The following is a 25,750-nucleotide window of genomic DNA, read 5'->3' as shown; positions in this document are numbered from 1 at the left end:
AATGGAATTTTCCTATGCAAGCTTTGAGCAAATCAATATGCATCAATCATGGAGTGGGAAAGATTCAAGAGTAATCTGGGTTCTGCTCTCTGGCGACATTTTGCATAGCACTTTGCTAGATTCGGGCTCTACTGGCTAGTCCCCAGCTTTCTATAGCTGTCTCCAGTGAGTAACTGGTAAATTTCAGAGAAGGATTTCAAATACCTGTCCAGGACTAATTGAAAACTTAGGCTCTAGATAAGCAGAGCTGGCTGAAAACCTGTGTTGTAGATAAAACTCACTCTGTACCTAGATGCCAGTCAGCATCCCAAACTTAACTGACTTGGAGTCTGGAAGGATAGAGCTTGAGGTTCCCTGCCCCAGCTGGGTGTGCTGAAGTCTGCGCACAACTGCACACATTTAGAAGATTTTTGCAAGAGACAAAATTGCCCAAATAAAATAGTTTAAAAGTCTCTAAGCTCCCAGCCACTAGAGCAGAGATTCTCAACCTTTTTCTTTCTGAGCCCCCTCCATCCCCCCAAACAGCCTATAAAAACTCCACGGCACACCTGTCCCACAACAACCTTTTTTTCCTCCATATAAAAGCCAGGGCCAGTGTTAAGGGGTAGGAAGCAGGGCAATGCCCAGGCCCCCAAACCACAAGGGGCACCCATGAAACTAAGTTGCTCAGGCTTCGGCTTCAGCCCCAGATGCTGGAGCTTAAGGCTTTGGGCTGCAGTCCTGTGTGGCAGGGCTTCAGCTTTCTGCCCTGGACTCTAGCAACTCTAACACCAGCCATGCTTGATGGACCCCCTGAAACCCAGGGCTGCCCAGGGGCAAGTGGGGCAATTTGCCCCAGGCCCTGCAGGGGCCCCATGAACCCTGGCCTGGTGGTGGTCCGGGTCTTTGGCGGCATTTCGGCGGCGGGGGGCCCTTCAGTGCTGCCGAAGATGTGGAGCGACGGAAGGGTCCCCCGCGGCCGAAATGCCAACGAAGACCCAGACCGCCACTGGGTGAGTACAAGCGCTGCAGCTCCTCTGCTTTGCCCCAGGCCCCCTGAATCCTCTGGTCAGCCCTGCTGAAACCTGCTTGCGGCCCCACTAGGGGGCCCTGGACCCTGGTTGATAACCACTGCACTAGAGGACTGAGTGTGATTCTGGTGAATCTGCGCACACATATCACTTTACAGACATTAACTAATTACTCCCCATGAACTCCCTGTGAGGCAGGTAATGATTATCTCCATTTTAGAGAGACAAGGAAACTAAAGCAGGAAGGTGAAGTAGCTTGCCTAGAGCCACAGAGGGAGTCAATTTACCAGAGCTGAGATGAGAATACAGGAGTCCCTTGTTTTCAGTCACATGCCTATTAAACCATGGAGAACCACACTGCCTCACACTGAGCTTGTGGTTATACTGACTCTTCAGCAGGCAGCTGCATGGGAGGGATTCTCCACTGGCCTTTGTGCCATGAGCAGCAATCCCCTTTACAGCCGTGAAAGGATCTGCGGGTCCTCCCAAAACGTAAGGAAAATACAGTTCTCTTTTCACTATAAGGTAGGGGCCATTAATCAGCTTTGGCCTTTACAAAAGAATTGTCATGTTTCCGACCCTAGCATTCTATTTTCACTGGTTTATCACGTCAAGGAAGAAGGATGAGTGTAAATCATAGCTTACCTAGTCTGAAGTCAGGTCAGGTGTGACTCAATTTCCCCTGATATTTAGGCTTGCTGGTGATTTTACTTCTTTGTCCCTCCAGACAAATCAGAGTCCCCCTTTACAGAGTAAAAGAAGTCCCAAGCAGAAGAATGAAATGCTTCCTTGGCTCTTTCCAGCTCACAGCCTTTGCTGCTGTTGACACAAGGCTCCACCAATTAGCTTTTACCCTAGTCCAGGAGAAGCAGTTCCTTGTCCTTTTGCACTTTGGTGATAGGTTCAGGGGTCATAATCACATCTCACTAGGGGGCATTGTAGGAGGGCCTGTATCCTCCCTCCAGTACAGGCCCCTATGCTGGGATCCTGTCTCAGTGCTTACTGGATTGTGAGGTTTCCTCACACACACACTAGACTGGCAAAGGAAGAAGGAATAGAGGAGAAAGAACAGACAGACTTCTCAGTGGATCTCTAGTCACAGCTTCAATTTCAGAGAGAGAGCTAATCTCTAGCTGTTATGGTTGTGAAGAAATCCTGCACAACATGAACTGAAGGTAACCAATGCAGCAGTATCTGCCCCAGTCAGAAACTATAGCTCTGAGGTGTAAACTGCCCTAATCCAGTCAGTGGGTGGTAACTCAGGTGCCAGTTATGATCCCTTAATTGTCAACATTATTAACTATTTCACTGCTCACCAGAACAGGTAAGAATGGCATTAGTTCTTCTTTCCTATGTTACCCAAAGCATGGGCACCCCCCCCCCACAAAAAACCAAACCCCTAACTTGGCCTTGGGGGAGAAAGAAAATAACCCAGAAAATGTCTACAGGACGGTGGGTACGCCCTTCACACCCAAAAGGGGCACAGTTGGGTTTGTTTTCCTGAAGGGGGGGCTCTTTTTTTTCAGAAGTTGGGTAACCATGGCCCTTACCGATGAAGGGGACTATTCCTCCTCCACCCAAGACTCGCTGCTATGCTGGTTCCCAGGGTGGACCATGGCCTACACTGCTTCTGTCTGTCTAGGCCATTCCCCTGAGCAGGCTATTTTACCTCAGCCCTCTAAAAGCTTTTGACTCCTCATCTAGGCCTCTGCCACTCCCTCCTAGGATCTGTGTCTAAAGCAGGGGTGAGCAAACTACGGCCCACAGGCCGAATCTGGCCCTCCAGCCATTTTAATCGGGCCCTCGAGCTCCCACTGGAGAGTGGGGTCTGGCGCTTGCCCCACTCTAGCCAGGGAGTAGAGTCAGGAGCCAGGAGCAGCAGCATGGCCCCACTCTGGCTCCTATGTGTCGGGGTAGGGAGCTCCGCTCTGCACGCTACCCCCACCCCAAGTGCCACACCCATTGCTCCCATTGGCCGGGAATCGCAGCCAATGGGAGCTGCAGGGGCAGTGCCTACAGATGGGGCAGTGTGCAGAGCCCCCTGGCTGTGCCCTCTGGGTAGTAGCTGGAGAAGGGACATATACCACTGAGCCTCTCTCCATGTCCCAACCCCCTGCCACAGCCCTGATCTCATCCTCCAAACTACTCAATCACAGCCCGGAGCACCCTCTTGCACCCCAAACCCCTCATCTGCAGCCCCACCCCAGAGCCTGCACCTCCAGCTGGAGCCTGCACCCCTTTCCACACCTCAGCCCTGATCCCCCTCCTGCCCTCCGAACCCCTTGGTCCCAGCCTGGAACACCCTCCTATACTCCAAATGTTTCATCTCCAGCCCCACCCCAGAGCCCACACCCACAGCCCTCACAGCCCCCCCTGCACCCCACTCCCCTGCCTCAGCCTGGAGCCCCCTCCCATGCCCTGAGCTCCTCATTTCTGTCCCCACCCTGGAGCCCACACCCCCAACCAGAGTCCTCACCCCCTCCTGCACCCCAGTCTCAATTTTGTGAGCATTCATGGCCCACCATACAATTTCTATTCCCAGATGTGGCCCTCGGCCAAAAAGTTTGCCCACCTCTGGTCTAAAGCAATATCCCACAGATGCTGTTACAGCACTTTCCATAACTGTCCCCTCAACAGAAAGCCCCACAGCAGAGCTCTCTCTTTTCTGAGGAAGGCAGTGCTTAGGTTACATAACCTGGCACTCCTTTCCCAGCATGCCTTGCAAAAACCTACAATTCCCAGGATTCCTCCATCTCCCAGGATTCCTTTGTTTTGAATAGAAGCAGAACTCGGCCATGCTTGTCCTATAATAGCCATAAAGGGCCAGTGCTTGAGAAGAGGATATGCTGGTCTCCCCTAAAGACACAGTAAGTACATCTCGGGACATTAGAAACTTACTTTTTTAACTAAAATATAAACTGAGATTTGTTCTTACATTTCTAGGCCTTGAAATCAGGGTGGGTGCCTGGGCCAGTGCTGGATCAAAGCCCTACAGCAGTTCAAAGCTGTTTAAATTTTATTTTATTTTTTAAAGAAAAGTGGTTTAAACAAGATGAGGTGACAACCAATAGGTCTAATGCATCACTTACTGGCATCACATTAATATCAGTAGGCTCTAGAGGTGGTTAGAAACGTTCCTGCAAAACAAAATTTCTACAAAAGTAAGGAAACATTTTTTGGGGGATGAATCTCTCCCCTTTTTTGACCCTCTAGTGTCTGCCAAATCCATCAATGGCCCCACTGATCAGCTCTTCCAGCTTGAAATACTAGGAGGTAGCCCAGACTGAACTTTTTGATGAAAGATCATAGGGAAATGATTAGTATTCATCAGTGATGCCTGCCTCTGTAGGCACATCTGGCAGATACCTGGGTTGGATGTTCTACATTTGTCCTCTCTGACTGAGGAGCCCTAAGTGCATTCACTAAACTGTCCCATCCCCCTCGGGCTTAGCTGTAGCCCATGAAAGCTTATGCTGAAATAAATTTGTTAGTCTCTAAGGTGCCACAAGTACTCCTGCTCTTTTTCCACACAACCCCTGATGCCCTCCTTCTTTCAATGATGAGTCCTCAGGCCCTCCCTGACCTGCCCCCCAGTAATACCTTATAAATAACAATAATGACCAAAATCACTAACCTTCCTGCATATAACTTAGGGTACGTCCATACTACCCGCTGGATTCGGCGGGTAGCAATCGACTTCTCGGAGTTCGATATATCCGAACGTGCTCCCGTCGACTCCGGAACTCCACCACCGCGAACGGCGGTGGCGGAGTCGACGGGGGAGCCGCGGACTTTGATCCCGCGCCGTGAGGACGGATAAGTAGTTCGAACTAAGGTAGTTCGACTTCAGCTACGCTATTCGCGTAGCTAAAGTTGCGTACCTTATTTCGACCCCCCACCTAGTGTAGACCAGGCCTTATATAGAGTATATAACTTAAGGATCACTTCAAAAAGAGCACCACAAAACAACAGTTTAAGGCCAGGAAGTGAACAGTAATGTCTCTGATTGAAAGTACAAGGGGGATTTTTGCACGTAAAAACTCACAATGGAATTTTGCCAGGTCAGCAAGGCTAACATCCCTGCTATGGAGAAAAGTGCCATGGGAACTGGGAATTTCAATGGCTGTGGGTTTGTCTTCCTTGTTAAAAGCTGTGTGGGTTATTTATTTATTTATTTATTTTTAATCAGGGTAATTAACTCACATGAGCCATCCTGAGGTAAACACACAGTGAAAACAAGGCACTTAGTTTTACTGTGAGGTAAACTTGACAAGCTCAGCCCTGTATACCCACACGTGGCTGCTGACCTTAGTGAATTTACCTCACGGTAAGACTAAAGGACCTTGTCTTCACTGTGTTTTACCTCAGGATATCATTAGTTAATTAAACCACAGCTTTTCAGCGGTGAAGACAAGCCCTAAGAGCAATGAGGACTTCAAAGTTGTATGTCTCATTTGCATCACAGTGCATCCATCATAACTGCACCAATGAAGTCTTAGTATAGTGCTGACTTAGAAGAAACAGTGCCACCTACTGAATGACTAAAACCCTTTCTTGTAGTGCCTGGGTTTTCCTTGGAGGTCTCCCATCCAAACTCACTAGATTGAACCCTGCTTAGATTGAGATTTGATGAAATCCTAGATTCAGGTGGGCTATATCACTTCAGTCGACCTAATGGCCTTGAAATGTTTGATAACAGAAAAGGGCTCAGCAAACTACAAAACTGGTATTAATAGTGTTAACTAAATCTGTAGGAAACAAGACCTTTGAGATCCCCTCCTCCCCCAAATTTGGCTGCAGGCTCAGTTTACTTACCTTTGATCACTTTGTATAATTTTTCATTAAGTAGCAGGAATATACCATCTGTTTATGGAATTGCTAAATTACTGCCAGTTGATGAGAGGGGTTAAGAAATTACTTTCAAATTATCACTCTCTCAAGGATTGTCAACAATTCTTGAAAAACAAATAGCTTGTCAAGAGCTGGTGAGGCACTATACAGATGTTGACTTTTCACATTTGCAATCTGTCCAGAGCACCTAATTCTGTCAAGATTGCTTTGATTACGAGGAAATAAATTCACCATGGACCACAATCATGTCACTGGGAAAATGCTGGGTCTGATCCTGCTTCTATTAAAGTTAATTGTCTTTAATGGGAGTGTGATCAAGCCCTTGTATATGGGCTTTGTCCTGATTTTGCTGCAAGAGGGGTGTTAATTTTACAAGCTTTGCTCACTCAGGACCTGATGCTCCACTACCTTGCATGTTGTGGAGTTATTTTCAGGAGGTGGGCTGTGGGGCCTCACTACAATGGGTCTGACCTCACAGATGCTTCTAGTGGTGAGCACGTAATGAGTCATGCCATTTTGCAGGAGTGTGAAGGGATGAATATATCCATCTGTGAGCGTGCATGCAAAATGTAATTGTGCATCCGACGAAGTGGGTATTCACCCACGAAAGCTCATGCTCCCAAACGTCTGTTCAGGGGCGGCTCCAGACCCCAGCACGCCAAGCGCGTGCTTGGGGTGGCATGCCGCGGGGGGCGCTCTGCCGGTCGCCGGGAGGGCGGCAGGCGGCACCGGTGGACCTCCCGCAGGCGTGCCTGCGGAGAGTCTGCTGGTCCCGCACGGCTTCAGTGGAGCTGCGGGACCAGCGGACCCTCCATAGGCACGCCTGCGGGAGGTCCACGGGAGCTGCGGGACCAGCGACCGGCAGAGCGCCTCCTGTGGCATGCCGCCCTGCTTGGGGCGGCGAAATGTCTAGAGCCAACCCTGTGTCTGTTAGTCTATAAGGTGCCACAAGACTCTTTGCTGCTTGTGCAAATCATCACATGTGAATGTGCATGACAGACTTGGAGCCTGAAATGCCTTTGTGCAGGACTCTGTGTACTGTGCATGAATGTGCATAGATGGGTATAAGCCCACATGTGAGACTGTGCCTCAGGGGGAGCCAAAGATACTGGCATGCTCACCTCGAACCCTCCACCCCCAGTGCTCCCTGGGATGTGGGCTCAGTGCAGGGGATGGGCAGGGTCCATGGGGTCCCCATCTGCAGCTGATTGTCTTGGCTCCCTGGAGGATGGTGTTAGGCTGTGGTGGCTCTCGCAGGGAGCACCGTGAGCTGGCTCGCCCCGCTTAGGGGCGCTCTAAGGCCGGCAGCCTGGCCACTGCGACCACCAAGGCCGGCCCGGCCTGGCTCTTGGTAGAGCTCAGGTACTTAGGCCGCGCTAGGACCCAGGGGAAGCGCCTCCGCTCCCGGTACCCGTCCCGCACTAGGACCCCGCGGAGCTCTGCCGGCAGGCAGGAGAAGACACAGCATGGCCGGGCCGAGTGGCCGGATGGAGCCTGAGCTGGAGCCGCGCGCGGGCCGCCTCTTCAGGTACAGGCCGCTGGGCTCTAGGGGCCCTTAAAGGGGCAGCACCTCAGCCCCCGCCCCCCTGCTGCGAACGCCCCGGCACTGCGGGGAGGCGGGGGGTTAAAGGGCCAGTGTCGCCCCCCCCACACACGTGTGTGGAGGGGGGGGACTGATAAAGGGCCAGCGCCGCTTCGCCCCCCGCAGGGTGGGGCCCTTGTGGGGGTCCCCCAGAGGCCTAGGCAGCCCGTAGGGAAGGAGCCCCCTTGCGGTGGCGCTGCCAGCAGGCAGTCCCCTGCCTCGTGACATGCTGTTGTGTTTGGACCTTGGCTGAAATCTGTTGCCCCTTGGCAGCGGGCCTGGCGCAGGGACCTGGGCAGCCCTGCAGACCGCAGCCCCAGAGCAGGTGCCCAGCGTGGGCAGCTCCCCTTGGCAGCGCGCTTCAACCCCGACCTGCGGAACCACTATCCATGTGGCCATAGGCTAAGCTCAGGGTCTTGGCCTCCCGGCTCCCAGCCCCAGCCAAGGGGCCGGTGCCAGGTGTGAATGTTGTGATACAGTCACCTGCGTGCTGGGCACTAGGCTGCGGCACCCCTTTAGTGTACAAAAGCCCTTCACAAAGAGTGTTTGGTTCCTGCTCGTTGGACGAGGAAGGCAAACTTGTTATCAATCCCCTGAGCCAGCCAGAGGGAGGTGGACAGTGCCCAGCATTCCCCTGCCCCCCTTTTGGGCCTGCAGCATCAAGCCGCAGGAGCTTTGTTGGAAAGGAACTGCAGCCCAAATATTCTCCTAACATTTAATTTCCCCCAGCCCCGCTGAGCTGCTGGCAGTTCGGACGCGTGACCGCAAGGTTCCTCAGCACTCACACGGACAGAAGGACTTCATCCCCGATAGCTCGGAAGAGCAGGCAGAGAAGCTGCACCGGTGCCGGGAGGAGCACTGGCAGCTCCTGGCAGAGGAGCGCGTGGAGAGGCTGTAAGTTCCTTCATCTGGGCTGAGATCCTGTTCCTCAGTGGTAGCACTGCCCTTGAGGCTCTTGCTGACTCTCAGGACGATCAGAGTGACAGAGTTCATCAGGGAGAAGTCATGCCCTGGATGCTAATGATCTATTCATGCTGCTAGTACAGGGGTTTTCTATAGCACTGTTCATTCAAGGCTCTTGCAGGAATATATTAAGGCCTTATAGCATCCCTGTGAGTTATCAACATCTTTCCATTTTACAGATGGGGTAGTTGAGGCAGAGAGGTGACATGACTTATCTCTGCACACACAGCAAGCCCATGACAGAACCCAAGACTCCTGTCTCCAAGTCACTAAAACGCACTTCCTTTTAGAGCCACACTCCTCCTGCCAAGTCGCTCTTTGCTCCCTCTCTGCAGTTATAAAACACCCCCTACAAGAGAATGTGCTTTGCTCTGTGTGTTGGGGACCACAGTGTAGAGTGATTTCAGGAGCTGCAGAATGTTACTGTACATTATACTGTGGGCTCAGATGGGCAGCGTTTCTGGCAGGAGCACTTTTAGCCTCAAAGAACTCCCTCTGGAAGTTTGCAACTTCCTACCCTGCTGCCTTCTCACAGGCTGATGGAGAGAAAGATTTGTTAAATCATTACATTGAGGGGGGAAAAATGAAGGGGGGCTAATATCTACTGATATGTGTTTGGTTTTTTTTAACTTCTCAGGGGAAGTTTGGTGAAAGCTGAATGGAAGCCACGAGAGGGCATCGTGGAGCTGAAATCCCCTGCGGTAAGCGGTGATGCTCTATGAGTTTGATATTGTCGCTTCCTGCTGGCAAATGCAGACTGTCTGATTTTTAATTTGTGTCCCAGTGTGGGAGAGAGCCTGGCTCTGGGCAGGGGATGGTCCCAGCACATCACAGATTTATCCTTTTGTTCCCAGGGGAAGTTCTGGCACACTATGGGGTTCACAGAGCATGGCAAACAGTGCCTGCTGCCAGAGGAAGCCCTCTATCTACTGGAATGCGTGAGTAGGATGCCCAGGCTTGGGGGCAGTGGATTCTTTTTGAATAACACCATTGCAGGAGCAGTAGTAGCTGGGAAGGCAGAGAGAGCATTAGGGAACCTGCAGTAGATCCTTCATCCTTCTCATTAATTCAAGATCCTCCATTTGTGTATGCTCTTCAGGACACAGTCTGAAACCACGTGGCACATGTTTATTCAGATTGTAGTAGAGACCAACAATTGTCTTCAAAAGGCCCAGTTCTTGAGGGACTGGCTGTAGGTGATGAGATAAAACCTTTCAACTCTAGGCCACTGGTTCAAAGAAGAGCCAGTGCGCCTGTGCCCTAAAGTAGCTGCCATCCCTTTCATGCTCTGGTGCAACAAGTCTTTCATTATTAAGGTTACCGCCTGCAGTACAAGGAAATAAATAACTGTGTGAAATGCACAGGGCACGCCTTTCTTAGGGGCCAGCACTGCCTAGTGCTTTATTTGTGGCAAAAAATCATATATTTATATCCTGGTGCATAATCCTTGATGTGGTTTTGGAACAAAATGTGTGTTTTATTAACTCTGTAGATGATGTGGGATATTAGGCACCAAATCAGTCCCTTCCAGGTGAGGCAGCTGAGGTATTGGTGTGTGAGATGCATGTACATGTGTTTCCAGTGCTGTACCTGCTCTGTGGTTAAATGCCTGGCACCCCTTTCTGGCATACATTGCCACGCAGAAAGTCAAAGAGGGCTGAAAGCGAAGAGACCAGTTTCTTTTTCTTTGCCCGGAGAATTCTCAGCCCTGATGCTCCCAGTTAAGGCTGGGTTGGCATTCTCTGATCTTGAGGGGCTTATGTCTTGCCATTGAGAAATCCTATCAGCTCAAGACCATCTATTCAAGTCTAAAGATGCGCTTGTTTTGTTCTGATAAACTGTTGGATTCAGAACAGCAGATGGTCTCACTCAAACTCTGATTTCAAGGGCTTTTTTCCTTTGGGGTTGTGATTTGCCAAGGGCTAGAGATCATAAGTGGCCTGATTTGAAAATGAAATTGTGCCGCTGGGCACAGAATCAAGTAGGTTTTAGAGACAGAAGAGACCTGCAAGATGCATCTACCTCATTTCATGGGGGAGCCATATTTCCTAGTGCTTGGTAACTTGGTATTTTGTGGGCAAACAAATCAAGGCGGGAGAGGTTTAGCTTAAATTTAGCTAACGAGCAGGCTCCAGCATTAGAGGGACCAAGGCTGAGAGAATCTGAGTGCCCATAGCCATCTCTGAGGTCATTGGCGATTGTGGGTGCTCAGCATATCTCAAGAGCTAACCCAGGTTATTGCTAGTTATTTTTTGATTACATAGCAACATATACACAATGAATGCACAGCTTATGCCCAAATAAATGTTTTAGTCTCTAAGGTGCCATAAGGACTCCTCATTGTTGTTACAGCAATGTGTGCGCTTGCACGGGAAGGCCCAGCTTAGTAAGTTTTGTTGCAGTGCTGACCAATGCTAACTCCACCCCATGAGACCCAATGTAGAGGGAGCATGCCACTGTGCACTTGAGAATGAGTCGGCATCACAGATTTGTAGGCGAGAAGTTGCATGAAAATAATTTGATACTTAAGAAGCACCAAGCTGGAGTTTGAGTCAAAAGCAGCTGGATGCTGAGACCAGCTGTTGAGACCACAAGGAAGGAATGGGCATGGACCCTGCAGTACTGATTTCCTGCAACCCGTGGTTCCTAAATCCAAGCTTCTGTTTTTCAGGGCTCTGTTCAGCTCTTTTACAGGGACCTGCCCTTGTCCATACAAGAAGCCTATGAGACCCTGCTGTCCCAAGGGACGGTGAGCCTGCTGCAGTATCAGGTGTGCACAAAGGATTTGACACCAGTGGTGATTATTACAGTGGGTAAGGGGTGGGTACAACCCACCCATTCAAATGGTGGTGGGAGTCTATAATTTAGGGAGGGGGTGGAATTTATTTCACACCCCTTTCGTCCACTGGTCTTCCCATTTCAGCTAAGCAGTTGTCTCCTTTGTTATACTCTGGCTCTGGTTCTCTCCTTGCCCCTAGGATCTCTCCTATTCTAGGATTGCACAGAGCTTTACCTAGTGGCATACACAGAAGCAGCATCAGAACTAAATTAACCTGATCATAGCCATTTGTTCACTGTGCTGCTCCTGCTGTGGAACCAAGAGGTGTGATCTGCTAGGGGCACAGAGGACAGGGCAAGGCAAAGCAATCTCTTATTCTGCGGCAGCAGCAAAGGCAAAGATTGAATCCTTCCTCAGAAGCCCAGTTCCCCTCTATGCCCAGAAAGACTAGCAGAGTGAAATTGGCAAGGATTATGCCTGTTTTGACTCTGCTGCTGGCTCTTGCCCATTGCTAGGAAAACACTAGCTATGGCAGCAGCACAGAGATCTTCAGATTTCTGAAATGCAGGATGCTGGAGGCAAACATAGGATCTCTGTGATCCCAGTACTCCTCCTGATCACTCAAGTTTGCACTAGGTACAAACCATACAAAGTCCCTTCTCTTTCCTTCAGTTTCATGGGTAGTGAACATTCCACCACTGTATCACTGGAGGCCAAGGAGGCATTTGGCACTTTTTGGGTGCTGTAGCAAGCTGGGCATTTATACCAGTCATGTTCTCCATGTGGATGATCACTTACACAGCTATGCTGGCTCTCAAGCCATGCAGAGTCCTAGCCAGAGTTGTGGTGCTTTGGCATCTAATGAATTTTTACCCATATGATCTCTTTTGTACTTTTTGTGGAGGAGAATGCTGGAGACTAGGCACACTCTATGCTTAGCTGTTTTTGGTCTGAATCAGCCATTCAGACAGTATCTCAATCAGCTTGCCATATGAAACAAAGAGTTGTTTTTTTTAAGTGATCATTTAACATTCTTGGTTTTCTTTGCTCTTTTAAGGTGTTCAGCCACTTGAAGAGACTGGGTTACATTGTGCTGAGATTCTGCCCCAGGTATCTGGCTTTTCCTTTCCTCACCCCTCCCCGCTGCTGTCTTTCAGAAGCCATGCTGGAATGCCCTGGATGTAGGGCAAAGAGGAGGTGCTCTTTTCTACTAGGCTCCCCTTTGCTATAGTGGGCTCGCTTCTTCAGATCCTCTGCTCCAGCAGATGAAGCCTAGAAATCTTTGTAGGGGTCTGGGAATCTCTAGATGTGATTCTTAGTTGGCAGATGAAGCCTTAGCTGAGCCAGTAATTCACCTGTATGGTGGAAACCATGATCATTCCTCCTCCTCCCCTCAAACTATCTGTTCCTTGGCTTTAAACATTCAACGGCTCCTCAGCCTCAGGGAATGTATTATCATTTGCTTGGTCCAATGGACAGGGAGTCAGGAGACCTAAATTCCATTCCCAGCTCTGCCACTGACCTGCTGTGATCTTAGACAAGTCACTTCACCTTCCTGTGCCTCTGTACACTTGTCTGGTCTAGTTAGACTAAAAGCTCTTTGGAGCAGGGATTGTCTCTTGATTTGTGTTTGTACAGCACCTGGCATGATAGGGCCCTGATCTGTTTGGGACCTGTAGGCACTTCCGTAATACAAATAATAATAGTAAGTCTATTATGAGGTAGCATTACTATGATCTGCAGCACTTACGCTGTAAGCTCTCTGGGGGCGCTTTTGGTTTGCTGTTTGTACAGTGTCTAGCACTATGGGGCCCTCATCCATAACTACTAGTGCTCCTAACTGCTCCTGCTATACATATAATAAATAATAGTCACTGAGACCTGCAGGTGGCTCCCCCCTTCTTCTCCTCATAGAGATGTCCCAGATAAATCAACTGGCTGAATTGAGGTTCTCCAGCCCTCGGGACCCTATAGGATTTTTTTCCTTTTACCTCTTGGATGCTCTAATTCCATGTAAGCATCCCACATTTGAGCCTTGAGACATGCATCCCCCCCAGCCCATTGGCTCAGATGAAGCGGAGCAGCCTCTGAGTGTGCCTTGCATTCCGGCACTTCAAGGGTTATGCACCAGAAACAATACAACACTTTCTTATTGTTCAGCTGGGAAGTGGGTGGATGTGAGTAAAGGGACTGGACTCCGGGGTGGGGAAGATTCTTTCTGCTGGCCTAGTCCTTGCAGCAGTTTCCATACCCAGTGAGAAGCTTTTGCTGTTACATTTTCCTATGGCTTTAATTGGAAGAGTTTTTCTAACGCTGCCAATCTGTCTCTCTCCCTCAATCCCTTTGTCTCTCTGCCTCATTACAGTGCTGTCCCATCTCAATACGAGAGGCAGCTGAACCTGGACAGTTATTGCAAGAGCTCTGGAAAACGCCATCACAAAAGGAAGAGGAGTTCCAGCCCCTGGTAAAGGAAAACAGACACATTGTGGCAAGCCCTTCATGGACTAACTCATTCCCCATGTTCTGGGCCACAGCTAAAAATGTTGCTTGCTGCCCATTCCATCTTAGGGCAAGAAACAAACAGATCCCCACCAGCCTCATCCTGTTGGTCCCTGCAAGCCATCCAGGGTGCTGGTGCTGAGTTTAGTAATCTGACCGAATGTCATTGGAAACAGCATTTGAGTGATCAGATCCCGATCAATTCACAACGGATGCATTCATGGCTTTTCTTCCCCTCCCCATGCCCTCTCTTCCTCCAGTGTTGGCTTCGAGCCCCGGCTCATACATAACCTATGTCACTACAACTTCTCCTACCCCTCTTCTCCCTGGTAAATTGCCTGAAAGCAGCTGTTTCACTTCCACCCAAACACTGCCGGGGTCGTAGTGACCCTTTGCAATGCAGCCCCCTTATCGCGTCCACTCTTCACAAGGGCTGAACTGAACTAGGGGGAAGATTGTCTGCTTAGTCCCATCTGCTGATGATGGTCAGTTTGTGAGATCCTTGACTGGAAAGAGAGAGGTCTCTATATTAGAAGCAAATTGCAGGAAACTCCTCTCTCTCCTTTTCACATCTAAAGAAATAAGACACCATTAAAGGAGCTCCGAAAAAGCACTGATCAGCAGCCACTGAAGAACAGAAGCCTTCTAGTGTTAATTCTGCTATGGTTAAGCTCTTTAGGGCAGGGACCAGTTTTGTTCTGTGTTTGTGCAGCGCCTAGAACAAGGGCGTCCATGATGGCAGCCTGGAGCTGCTACCGTAATGCAATTAATAATACATTATTATTTATTAACACAATTAGCAGTAGGTGGCACCACAGACTTAGAAACAGGGAAGGGCAGAATAATCAGTCCAGGTCACTCCTGGTGCGGAAGTATCTTTCAAACACAGTGCAATAGGGGTTATGATGCAATTTCAGAAAGCCATTAGAGGAAAACTGTGGACTTATGAACTAGCCTTTCAGGTCTGGAGACCTGGGATCAAATCTTGCGTAACAGTTTCAGCCTAGTAACTGGAGAATTTTATATCTGTGTTTTAAACCCTCTCCATTCCATTGGTACATTTGTCAGTGCCTGCTCAGGGCTGGAACAGCTGAGGTGGGGGCTGCCAGACAGGCTTGAGGGCATGGGCAGAACTGTGTGAGGAGGAACCAGGATGGGAACAGCAGGGAGTGCCCTAGGTCAGGACTGTGGTGCGTTTACAGAGCTGTGTGGGACACTTGCATTGCATTTTCTGCTTCTGTGTTTGTCTTTAGCCAGCACTATCCATCCATCACTCTGAGAAGCACCAAAATGCTGCAGAATACTTCACACAAGCAAAAAGACCCTAGTTCTAAGGAAGAGCCTGTTAATGAGCATGTGCAGGCCCCTTCCTGGGCTCCCAGTATCCTAGCCTTCTCCCCTTTTCATGCTCAGGAACCACACTGTTCTTGTTACTCATGGAGGGGGGCAACATTTGCTGAAAGGACTTTGAGGGAGCAAAATTCTAAATTTAGCCCCTTTTTCTGTTTTAAGGTTACAAGACAAGAAACTGAAGGCATCTGGGAATCCTCCAGAAGGTGAAGGGACCCCAGAAAAAGCCAGTGACCGCTGTGGTGGTCCCAGTCACCCAGCCTCTGGGGGGAGCTGTTTGTCAGAGAAGTCGAAAGAACCAGATCCTGCCAGTGGAGAGGGGGAGTCAGCCCAAGTTCCCACTGATGCAGTACAACTCGGCAAGCCCCCCAGTTGCTCACAGTCTCAGGCTGGAGACTATGGGAAGGCTGCTGGGGACAGCTGCAGTGGCACCCACCTGCCCCGCTGGGACTTCACCAGAATCGCCTTCCCCAACATGGCTTCTGACTGCCCACACACCTTCCTGCCACAGCCTGACGAGAGACTGCTCCCGGAGAACATAGCTGGGCGGGAGGCCGACGTCACCCGCTGGCGCAAACTGGTCAACCTGAAGCGTGAGAAGTTGTCACGGAAGGAGCGGGAGCAGCGGGAGAGGGAGAGCAGATACAAGAGCAGTGTCAATGCGGACAGGGAGGTGAGGCGCTGCTCCAATTGGCAGGAATACAAGGAGCTTTTGAAGCAGAGGAGCCAGCGGAGGGCAGGGAGGTGGCCTTCGCACTTGTGGGACCAGCCTGTCACTCCACTGGTGAAGCCGGATCAAGTGGCCTCAGCAGGTATCTGACCTGGAAGAAAAGAACTTAACACATCTTGGCCAGTCGGTGACCTACATGGGGATGTCATGACCCTTTGCGAGTATGCGGGGGGAGGGATTGCTCACCATGGACCACCTGGGAGCAACTGGAGGGAACAGAAGGAAGGGAAATGTAGGCTGAATATCAGAACAAACATCCTAACTGTGATGGGGAAGAGTTACCTATGGGAAGCAGAGGAAGCCTCATGGCATCGGCCTGGATGAGCAGAGTATGGAATGGCCCTGCACTGGCCAGGGGAGAGACTAGACGGCACTTTCCATCTCTCCTTCTATGACCCATTAGGCTGTTTTTCATCTGGAATTATGGGGGAGCAGGGCAGTCCCTGCTGGCACTGAGGCTGTGTATGTGCCCAGGCAAGTTAAGGAAAGGAGACGGGAAGTAAAAATCATTGAAGTAGCAAGAAGAGGGGAGTGTGATGTGGCTGCCTTGTCAAAGGAGGGCGGCTCTGAAGGGAGGTGCAGGAGCAATCCAAGTCTAACCTGGGCTGTGCGTGAGTGTAGAGAAGACCTCACAGGCTGAACTAAAGAGTCTGAACCTTTCCTGTTCTTTCTTCCACCAGCTGCTGTCCTCCAGCAGATCAGTGTGCTGCAGCCTTCCCACATCCTGGATGGAGCCTCCCGGTTAGTATTGAGCCAGTAGATTCTAGGGGAGATGGGTCTAACTCAACAAAACATTGTCCTTCCTCATGCGACGTGTTCTCCACAATGGCTTTAGAAATGCCTAATGTACCTGGCGCATGGGAGCAAAAGGTACTTCCCAGTGCTCCTCCCGTAGGTTGGGTACATCCTTACTGAGGGGCTGACATGGACATGCAATGCCATGTCACCATGCAGGAGCTGCAGCAGAGTCCAGCAGCAAATCAGTTATGTTCCAGGCTGATTACAGCACTGGTGTATAAGCTCTCATTAGTCTGCATGGGCAAAGTCCGTCATACTGCAGTGAACCTTTCATCCCTTACATTCCCTCTCTGCATTGAGGCCTTTTCATTTCATGGGCTTCCAGTGCTCCATCAATGTGTGTATTGGCCCTGGGATGCTCTTCCATCCCAGCTACAGGCTCTGGAGTTGAATGAGATTTTAAAATCGAATCCCCCAACCTTCTGGCTCTGCTCCTCTCTGGGACGAGTTGTGTGATGGTTTTGCACAAACATCGCACACTAGTAGTTTGCCCTAGTGCTATGATGCAGATGGGTGTCCAAGCAGCCTGCTTTGTATTTGGATCTGTTGGACTGTGCATCTCTGCTTGTGGTGCCTGTACCATGGGGCACAGAGAGAGAGTAGCATGCAAGGTGTGGGTGCTAGAGCTGGCCCATTAGAACACAGGCCTTGCATCGGGAAGCTGTGTGTGGTTCTCCACTTCACATGGAAACGGTGCTAGTTGGTTAAGGAGTTGCTCTGTAGTGGGGGCTTGATCCCAAGGGGGCTCATCATCTTTCAGGATGAAGCACTTAGGGCCTTATCCAAAGCCCACTGACATCAGTAGGAGTCTCTACATTGACTTAAATGGATTTTGGATCAGACCCTTCCAGAATAACTCCAGAACTGGCCGTTTTGCCTAAGAAGGAAGATTCTAAATGGTCCCTGGGAGGCAAAGGACCTAGGGTTTTAGGTAGGCCAACTTAAAGACTTTGTCTCGCTCCTTGCTCTGATGCATCTGCAGCCTGGGAGGAGTCAAGAGTCCTGTGACGTGTCATTCCAAGCATGCATGTGTATCTCATCCTACAGGCTGCAGGAGGATATGGAGGGCATGAAGATAGACTTCAGTGTGTATCAAGCAGATGCAGTTGCCAACTTCAAGAAGAACAACCCCGGGAAGCCGTATGCCAGGATGTGTGTGCGGAGGTACTGGCCACGTACTCTGGCTGTTATTAATGAGTGCTTCTGTGTGCAATTATTTGAAGTGCCCTGTATTGCTGCTATGGAAAGTTAAACCATAGTGCAAAGTTACACAAAATCCTGCAGTCAGCATTTGCTGGATTATCAGGAAGTCGTCATTTAAAATGGTCCTGCCAAGGTTTTCTCACTATTTTCTCCCTTACCTTGTTGGAATCTGTTGCCTGGTCACCCTCCACCCCAGCCTCAGACCTGGCCCCTACTTTGGGTTGTCATCATATTGCATCTAAATGGTGCTGATATTATTATTTAGTATTTTTATTACGACAGCACTTAAGAGTCCCGGACATGGCCCAAGACCTCACCGTGCCAGGCACTTTACAAACCTAGAACAAAAAGACAGTCTGTGCCCCAAAGAGCTCACTATTTAAGTAGAAACAAGAAATAACTATATACTATTTAACTGAGGTACCATGTCCTGGTTCACAGAGACTATTGGTAACTGCCCTCCCAAAGCAAGTAGCAGCTGGAACAGAAGGACCAGAATATTAACCCTTTGGCTCTGGTCCTGCAGTGAGCCCTGTGCAGCAGATCCCTCAGCCTGTGCAAATCTCCAAGGACTCCATATGGGTATAGGGCTGCACCTGCCTAAAACTTATTGCAGGATCAGTACCATGCAGATTGGTTGAAACTGTAAAAAAGAACAGAATTATTAGACACATAGATGAACACGACATGTTGGAGAAGAGTTAACATGGCTTTTGTAAAGGGAAATCATGTCTCCCCCGTGTTGTATTCTTTGAAGGGGTCAATAAATGTGGACAAGGATGATCCAGTGGGTATAATGTACTTGGGCTTTCTGAAAGCCTTTGACAAGATCCCTCACCAAAGGCTCTTAAGCAAAGTAGGCAGTTCTAGGATAGGAGGGAAGGCCCTGTCATGCATCAGCAAGTGGTTAAAAGAGAGGAATCAAAGGGTAGGAATTAGGGCTGTCAAGCGATAAAAAAAATTAATTGTGCGATTTAATCGCATACCATTTTATTTAAATACTTTTGGATTTTTTAACATTTTCAAATATACTGATTTCAATTGCAACACAGAATACACAGTGTACAGTGCTCATTTTATATTTATTTTTGGTTACAAGTATTTGCACAGTCAAAAAACAGAAATAGTATTTTTCCATTCACCTAATACAAGTACAATCTCTTTATCATGAAAGTTGAACTTACAAATGTAGAATTATGTTAAAAAAACACACACAAAACTGCATTCAAAAATAAAACAATGTAAAATTTTAGAGCCTGTAAGTCCAGTCAGTCCTCCTTCTTGATAAGCCAGTCGCTCAGATAAGCAAGTTTGTTTACATTTGCAGGAGATAATACTGCCCGGTTCTTGTTTACAATGTCACCTGACAATGAGAACAGGTGTTCTCATGGCACTGTTGTAGCCGGAATCGCAAGATATTTATGTGCCAGATGCACTAAAAATTCATATGTCCCTTCATGCTTCAACCACCATTCCAGGGGATATGCGTCCATGCTGATGACGGGTTCTATTCGATAAGAATCCAAAGCAATGCGGACCGACACATGTTCATTTTCATTATCTGAGTCAGATGCCACCAGCACAAGGTTGATTTTCTTTTTTGGTGGTTTGGGTTCTGTAGTTTGTGCATTGGAGTGTTGCTCTCTTAAGACTTCTGAAAGCATGCACCACACCTTGTCCCTTTCAGATTTTGGGAGGCACTTCAGATTCTTAAACCTTGGGTCAAGTGCTGTAGCTATCTTTAGAAATCTCACATTGGTACCTTCTTTGCATTTTGTGAAATTTATAGTGAAAGTGTTCTTAAAATGAACAACGTGTGCTGGGTCATCATCCGAGACTGCTATAACATGAAATATATGGCAAAATGCAGGTAAAACAGAACAGGGGACATGCAATTCCCCCCCAAGGAGTTTGGTCACAAATTTAATGAACGCATTATTTTTTTTTAATGAGCGTCATCAACATGGAAGCATGTCCTCTGGAATGATGGTCAAAGTATGAAGAGGCATACGAATGTTTAGCATATCTGGCAAATAAATACCTTGCAATGCTGGCTACAAAAGTGCCATGCAAATGCCTGTTCTCACTTTCTGGTGACATTGCAAATAAGAAGAGGACAGCATTATTTCCTGTAAATGTAAACAAACTTGTTTATCTTAGTGATTGACTGAACAAGAAATAGGACTGAGTGGACTTGTAGGCTCAGAAGTTTTATATTGTTTTGTTTTTGAGTGCAGTTATGTACCAAAAAAAATATACATTTGTAAATTGCACTTTCACGACAAAGAGATTGCACTAGTACTTCGATGAGGTGAATTGAAAAATACTATTTTTTGTTTATCATTTTTACAGTGCAGATATTTGTAACAAAAAATAATATACAGTTTGATTTCAATTACAACACAGAATACAATATATATGAAAATGTAGAAAAACATCAAAAATCTTTAATAAATTTCAATTAGTATTCTATTGTTTAACAGTGCAATTAAAACTGCGAATAATTGCGATTAATTTTTTTTAGTTAATCACGTGAGTTAACTGCAATTAATTGACAGCTGTACTAGGAATAAATTATCAGTTTTTCACAGTGGAGAGAGGTAAATAGCAGGGTCCCCAAGGCGCTGTTCAACACAGTTATAAACGATCTGGAAAAAGAGGTAAACAGTGAGGTGGCAAGGTTTGCAGATGATACAATTATTCAAGATTGTAAAGGTTGACCGGGCAACAAAATGGCAGATAATTCAATATTGATAAACGCAGAGTATTCCACATTACCAAAAATAATCCCAACTATACATACAAAATGGTGGAGTCTAAATTAGCTGTTGCTGCTCAAGAAAAAGATCATAGCGTCATCATGAATAGTTTTCTGAAAACATCTGCTCAATGTGCAGCAGCAGTAAAAAAAGCTAACAATGTTAAGAACTATTAGGAAAGGGATAGATAATAAGACAGAAAATATTATAATGCCACAATATAAATCCATCGTACACCCACATCTTGAATACTGCATGCAGTTCTAGTCATTCCATCTCCAAAAAGATATAGTAGAATGGGAAAAAGTACAGAGAAGGGTAACAAAAATATTAGGCGTATGGAACAACTTCCATCTGAGGAGAGAGTAAAAAATCTGGGACTGTCCAGGTTAGAAAAGAGACAACTAAGGGAGCGGGGGGATATGATGGAGGTCTATAGAATCATGAATGGAGAAAGTGAATAAGGAAGTGTTATTTTCCCCTTCGTGTAACAAGAACTTAGGGGTCATGCAATGAAATTAATAGGCAGCAGGTTTAAAACAATATAAATACTTCTTCAGGTAATGCATAGTCAACCTGTGGAACTTGGTGCCAAGGGATGGCCAAAGGCTAACTGGGTTCAAAAAGGAATTAAATAAGTTCATGGAGGCTAGGTCCATTAATGACTATTAGCCAAGATGGTCATGCATGCAACCCCATGTTATGTGTTTCACTAAATTTCTGACTATCAATAGCTGGAACGACAACAAGGGATGGATCACTTGATAAATTGCCCTGTTCTATTCACTCCCTCTGAAGCATCTGGCACTGCCACTGTTTGAAAACAGGATACTGGGCTAGATGAACCATTGATCTGACCCAAAATGGCTGTTCTTATGTTCATATTAAATATGAGAGAAGCCCTTTTCCGAGCCTTGGAGTGTATTTTCGCTGCTCTTTGGGTGTCTCTGATAGGCAACACTCACCAGGGTGGCTGGCATTGTAAATATTCCTATGGTTTGAGAAAGACCGGCTTTCTTCCTTTTGCAGATTTGACGAGCAGATCCCATCCCTGCGGGCAGTGAAGCAGCTTGCCTATCAGAGTGAGGATGTCCCAGTGGTCTTTGCACTGGTGGACAATGGAGACATTGCTTTTTACTCTTTCAAGGAGTTCAAGCTGCCTGTTGATATTTATCACTGAAGTTACCATCCCTTGGAGAAATGGCTTTGGAGCAAAGGGTGAGGGACTTTACTCAAGACTTAATTTCCTGATTCATGGACTATTATATCAAATAGAATCTCTGATAACTAGTCTGCATGCAGGAGGGATAACCATCTTATCCACTGCTACAGGCCTCAGCCAGCTAGGAACTAGCTCATTCGTAAAAGCAAGATACACTTCAAACAAACAAGCACCTAGCTGGAGGTGCACTGCTTTGTTCTTTAAGCCACTGGTTCTCCAGCTCTTACTGTCCTACGGACCACTTCCCCATGACATTTTCTCAGTCCTTGTGGGCCTTGTCAACAAACTTCACTGGAGATCCACGCACGGTATTCTGATAACCACTGGGCTAGGCCAGTCTGAATACAACATATGAATGGTTTAAGAACCATTGCTATAGATCAATCAGATTCATAAGCTAACCAGGTCAGTCAATTGTATAGCAAGCCTCCGTTACTCTACTGCACCAGCACCCATCTAAGTATTGGTGTGATAGAAATAAAGGCAAGGCAACAGAAATCTGCTAGAGAAATGATGATGCTGGCTTTGCCCTGATATTTGTATGCCAGCAGGAGATCGTAGTCCTGGGCGAATGCTCCTTGCCAGTGATCCTGAACCTTATAGAGCTACTTCGTAAGCCAGTGGAGTCACTGCAGAGGAACATGCTAACGTTGTAGTATGGTGTTTGTGTTGAGATGTGTCATTGCAACACGGCGTCATCCCCTATTAAAACTACAGCACACAGTGTCAAGACATCTCACCATTACAATAGTGTGACCCCGTTTCCATTTGACGCCCTTTCTCCTGGATGCAGGTACATGTTTCTCACTCTCTCTTGCAAGTGAGAGGAGCTCTGATTAAACCTGCAACTTCCCCAGGAGCTGAGCCTGGTAGTTCTGTGAGTCTAGTGCTCCAGGCTGAGGATCACTGTCCTATACCATTGACGGTATCACCCAATTGCCTTCCAACTGTCGTCAGCATGGGAACCCTCCCACTGAATCTCCTGATACCAAACTTTCTTTAACTTCTATGCAAAAATGCCAGTGTGTGACTAGTGCCAGAAAGTTTTGGTCTGTGGCTAAAAGGGACTCCTAACACTATTGTGCTCAGGGTACAGCTTTCTTAAGAAGTGTTACAGCAAATGTTTTAGATGCATTTTATTTGATACAGAATGTTTGGGTGGGTTTTTTTGGGGGGGGTCGAAGGCTAAAGCAATAAAAAAATCTTTTCCAACAATGGAAGCCCCTAAGTGTGGGTATTTATTTATTAGTGTTTCTGAGAAAATGGATCTGTAGTGCCTTGTCCTGTGGAGAGGGCAGTCTGTGGCACTGCGCTGTCACTGAATGCAGTCATACAGAGCCAAAGTCCCTGTGAGTCCATGCATGGTCCTTGGGGCATGGAATCCTAATGCTATGCTGCTGTAAGCATGGCAATTCTTCCCTGTGTAGTGCCAAATGTGCCATGGTGCGATGGCAGAGGCTCTTGCCCTGATTGCTTTGTGTATCCCTGTGATTAGTTGACAAGTTGGCCCAAATCATCAGCTGGTATAAGTGGACATGGCTGCACTGACTTCAGTAGAGAAGATGCTGATTTGCTCCAGCTGGGGTTCTGACCTAATATTTACTCTCTTTCTCTCCCGTACCCCCCATGCACCTTCCTAGCCACTAGAAGGAAATAAGGGTGCCTCTGCATGCTTAGGGGGTGTGAAGGGATGGACAAGGTTGGTGGCAGCTCCATTCTGCTCATTCAGCATTCTTGCATGTTTCAGGCAGTGTGGGGAGAGCTCCTGTGATCTGCCTGTTCTCAGAGCAAAAAAGAGCTCCAAATTTATCCCTGGAGTTAAGCAGACCCAACTCCCGTTGACTTCAAAGGTGTACTTTCTTACTTTTGCTTTCCAAGGCAAAATTTGATGGATTCCACAAGAGCTATGGGATGAGTTTCGCTGGGGTAGACAAGACTCTCTGACTCAGCACAAAACAATTACAATCTAATAACTACTTTGGAGAGGATTGAGAAACTAGCTGTATTGCTCAGCTGCTTTGGATGCCTGTATGAGAATTGGAGCACAAAGCAGATGGATATCCAGACTCTCCTCCTGCCCATGCCAGTGAACAATCTGACATTGCAGCAAGCTGGCAGCCGGGGGCTAGAAAGGGCCATATTAATTCTAATCTCTTTTGAAATATAGATGAAAAGTGGCCACTTTGTAGAATTTGTCCCATAGGGTCAATGCCTGTTGCAGCATCATACCATTGCAACCTAAAAAATTGGACTGCCATTCTGCAGCATTGTGGCATGATAGCATGTATTTTGGACCAGTTAATGTCCCCTCACATTAGGACATGGGTTCTCTTCAGCAAAATTGTGATGAAGCCACATACCTTGATGTTTCTAGCAATCCTGGTGCTTCTAGCCATGTGATCTTTCCAAGGATGCTGACTAGAGTGTTCAACTTTCTCTAAAGGTTTACAAAAACAAAACAAAAAAAAGTGGATGATAGGCAGGGTTATTTCCTGTGTCTAGCTTCACTCTCCATGCTAACACATCAGTCCTCATACTACTGGAGCTGTCTGTAAAAAACAAGATGAAAAGGACAGAATCTCATAGAGGAATAGTGCATTCAGCTCCATCATTCTGTGGAAACTAAATTTCTGAATCCCTTTTATTTCTTTTGCCTCCTTCAGGTCTTTGTGGCCTAGCTACCTCCAAGTCTCTGACTCATCACAGGCATAATTATAAATCATTACTTAATCATCAGCCAATCAGCTTTGTCCACCTATGAACAATGCAAGAATCTTTTAGGCAGGGATAGATTTGAACATATGTAGGGTGACCAGATGTTCTGATTTTATAGGGACAGCCCCAATTTTTGGGTCTTTTTCTCACATAGGCACCTATTACCTCCCCATACCCCCTGTCCAGATTTTTCACACTTGCTATCTGGTCAGCCTAAACATGTGCCTTACTGTGAAGTGGGGATGTGCAGCCATGTGCCCCATAAATTGACTGTCCCTGTGGATGAGAAGGGACATTGTTAAAAATCCCTTTTGTCTGACGTGCTCCATCCAAAAGTAACACCTGAGATCACTGTTACAAAGAGATGTTGCAGTTTGCTGGCTGCATTTGATAGCTCCTTTTGCATACTTCCCCTTCTCACAATCTACCCCGTATAGTTAATTTCCCTTGTGGTTAGTGCAGGTAAGATGAGGGTAAAAGATTTTCTTTTTAAAATAGAAAGATGTGCCTGGGAAAGCAGTAAGGCTGGTGGGAGCGAAGGGGCTGGTGTATTACCAGAAATTACTTTTACCTCCTTTTTGGAGACGAGCTAGATGCCAAGTTGACCACACTCTGCCTGGCACTTTTCCCTACCCTAGCAGATGTGTGTAGCACCATGCAGTTAGGGCTGAGTTGTCCTGTGTCATGTAACCCCTGTGCTTTAGGGCCTGGCTCTGATCTCAAACCGGTGCGAATTAGGAGTTACACTAGGGCAGTTGTACTGGTGTGAGACTGGAGGGGGCCCGTTAGGGTGAGAGATGTCCCAATTTTATAGGGACAGTCCTGATATTTGGGGTTCTGCCTTATATAGGTGCCTATTACTTCCCCCGTCCCCGTCCCCGTCCCCGTCCTGATTTTTCACACTAGCTATGTGGTCTCCCTAGGGCTCAGGGACCAGGGTCCGGCCCTGGGTGCTGGGCTTTTCCCTGTCCGTGCTCGTGCTGGACGGGGTGCAGTGCAGCCTAGTGGCTATTGCTTCCGTGGGCGCGGATGGAAACGGGGCGAGGCTGGCGGCGCGCTGCGGCCGGCAGGTGAGCCAAAGTACAGCGGGGTGGGCGGGGCCACGTCTCATTAGTATTCATGAGCTTATTAGCATTCACCCTGTATCAATAGCAATTAGCTTGTTAATATTCACCGCTGTATTAACAGTCAACTCCATTTGAACAGGGCGGCTGCCCTGAGGCCGTATTCATGAGCCCGGCTTGCTGCCTCCTGATTGGCTCGGAGAGGGAGGTGGCCGTGTGAATTAT

General features: G+C 47.8%; 2 protein-coding genes and 1 long non-coding RNA gene across 15 annotated transcripts in view; 1 reads left to right on the top strand and 2 right to left on the bottom strand.

Moving 5' to 3' along the window:
- The window catches only part of CASKIN2 (CASK interacting protein 2), a 147,985-nt gene extending 144,303 nt beyond the window's left edge, over positions 1-3,682 (bottom strand). For 6 of the 10 annotated variants that reach the window (XR_005588371.1, XM_039500962.1, XM_039500972.1 and 3 more), the window contains exon 1: positions 1,656-2,201. The gene's annotated coding sequence lies outside the window, so the exon portion shown is untranslated. Of the gene's footprint in view, positions 1-1,655; positions 2,203-3,582 lie in introns of those variants that run through there. The other 4 variants (XM_039500964.1, XM_039500966.1, XM_039500970.1 and 1 more) reach the window with 4 other exon arrangements.
- Positions 2,406-22,053, top strand: TSEN54 (tRNA splicing endonuclease subunit 54). 4 transcript variants are annotated; one of them, XM_039500986.1, is made up of 12 exons: positions 2,434-2,462; positions 3,791-3,877; positions 8,173-8,337; positions 9,044-9,107; positions 9,261-9,344; positions 11,078-11,176; positions 12,243-12,295; positions 13,551-13,649; positions 15,197-15,846; positions 16,445-16,505; positions 17,610-17,726; positions 21,554-22,053. In XM_039500986.1, exons 1-12 carry the CDS (start codon positions 2,449-2,451, stop codon positions 21,702-21,704), a joined length of 1,644 nt encoding a protein of 547 aa, XP_039356920.1. In that variant the 5' UTR covers positions 2,434-2,448; the 3' UTR covers positions 21,705-22,053. The 4 variants fall into 4 exon arrangements, with proteins under 4 accessions (XP_039356923.1, XP_039356920.1, XP_039356922.1 ...); XM_039500989.1 differs by lacking the exon at positions 13,551-13,649 and having other exon boundaries at positions 2,406-2,462; XM_039500988.1 differs by lacking the exon at positions 9,261-9,344.
- Positions 18,261-25,734, bottom strand: LOC120383203. The gene is made up of 3 exons (XR_005588372.1): positions 25,636-25,734; positions 24,107-24,183; positions 18,261-18,408 (listed from the first exon to the last, which is right to left on the bottom strand). It is a non-coding gene; the product is annotated as an uncharacterized LOC120383203 (long non-coding RNA).
- Between the last annotated feature and the right edge of the window lie 16 nt (positions 25,735-25,750).

The sequence above is a fragment of the Mauremys reevesii genome, linkage group 15 (assembly GCF_016161935.1).
Source record: "Mauremys reevesii isolate NIE-2019 linkage group 15, ASM1616193v1, whole genome shotgun sequence".
Classification (NCBI taxonomy): Eukaryota; Metazoa; Chordata; order Testudines; family Geoemydidae; genus Mauremys; species Mauremys reevesii.
The sequence above is the reverse complement of the archived record's forward strand: the minus strand, read 5'-3'. Positions and strand labels throughout refer to the sequence as shown.

Excerpts from the sequence above, each read along its gene's own strand:
- TSEN54 (XM_039500986.1), top strand. Across the intron at positions 9,108-9,260 it reads TGGAGCTGAAATCCCCTGCG|GGGAAGTTCTGGCACACTAT; the intron begins GTAAGCGGTGAT and ends TTTTGTTCCCAG. Across the intron at positions 12,296-13,550 it reads GTGCTGAGATTCTGCCCCAG|TGCTGTCCCATCTCAATACG; the intron begins GTATCTGGCTTT and ends GCCTCATTACAG.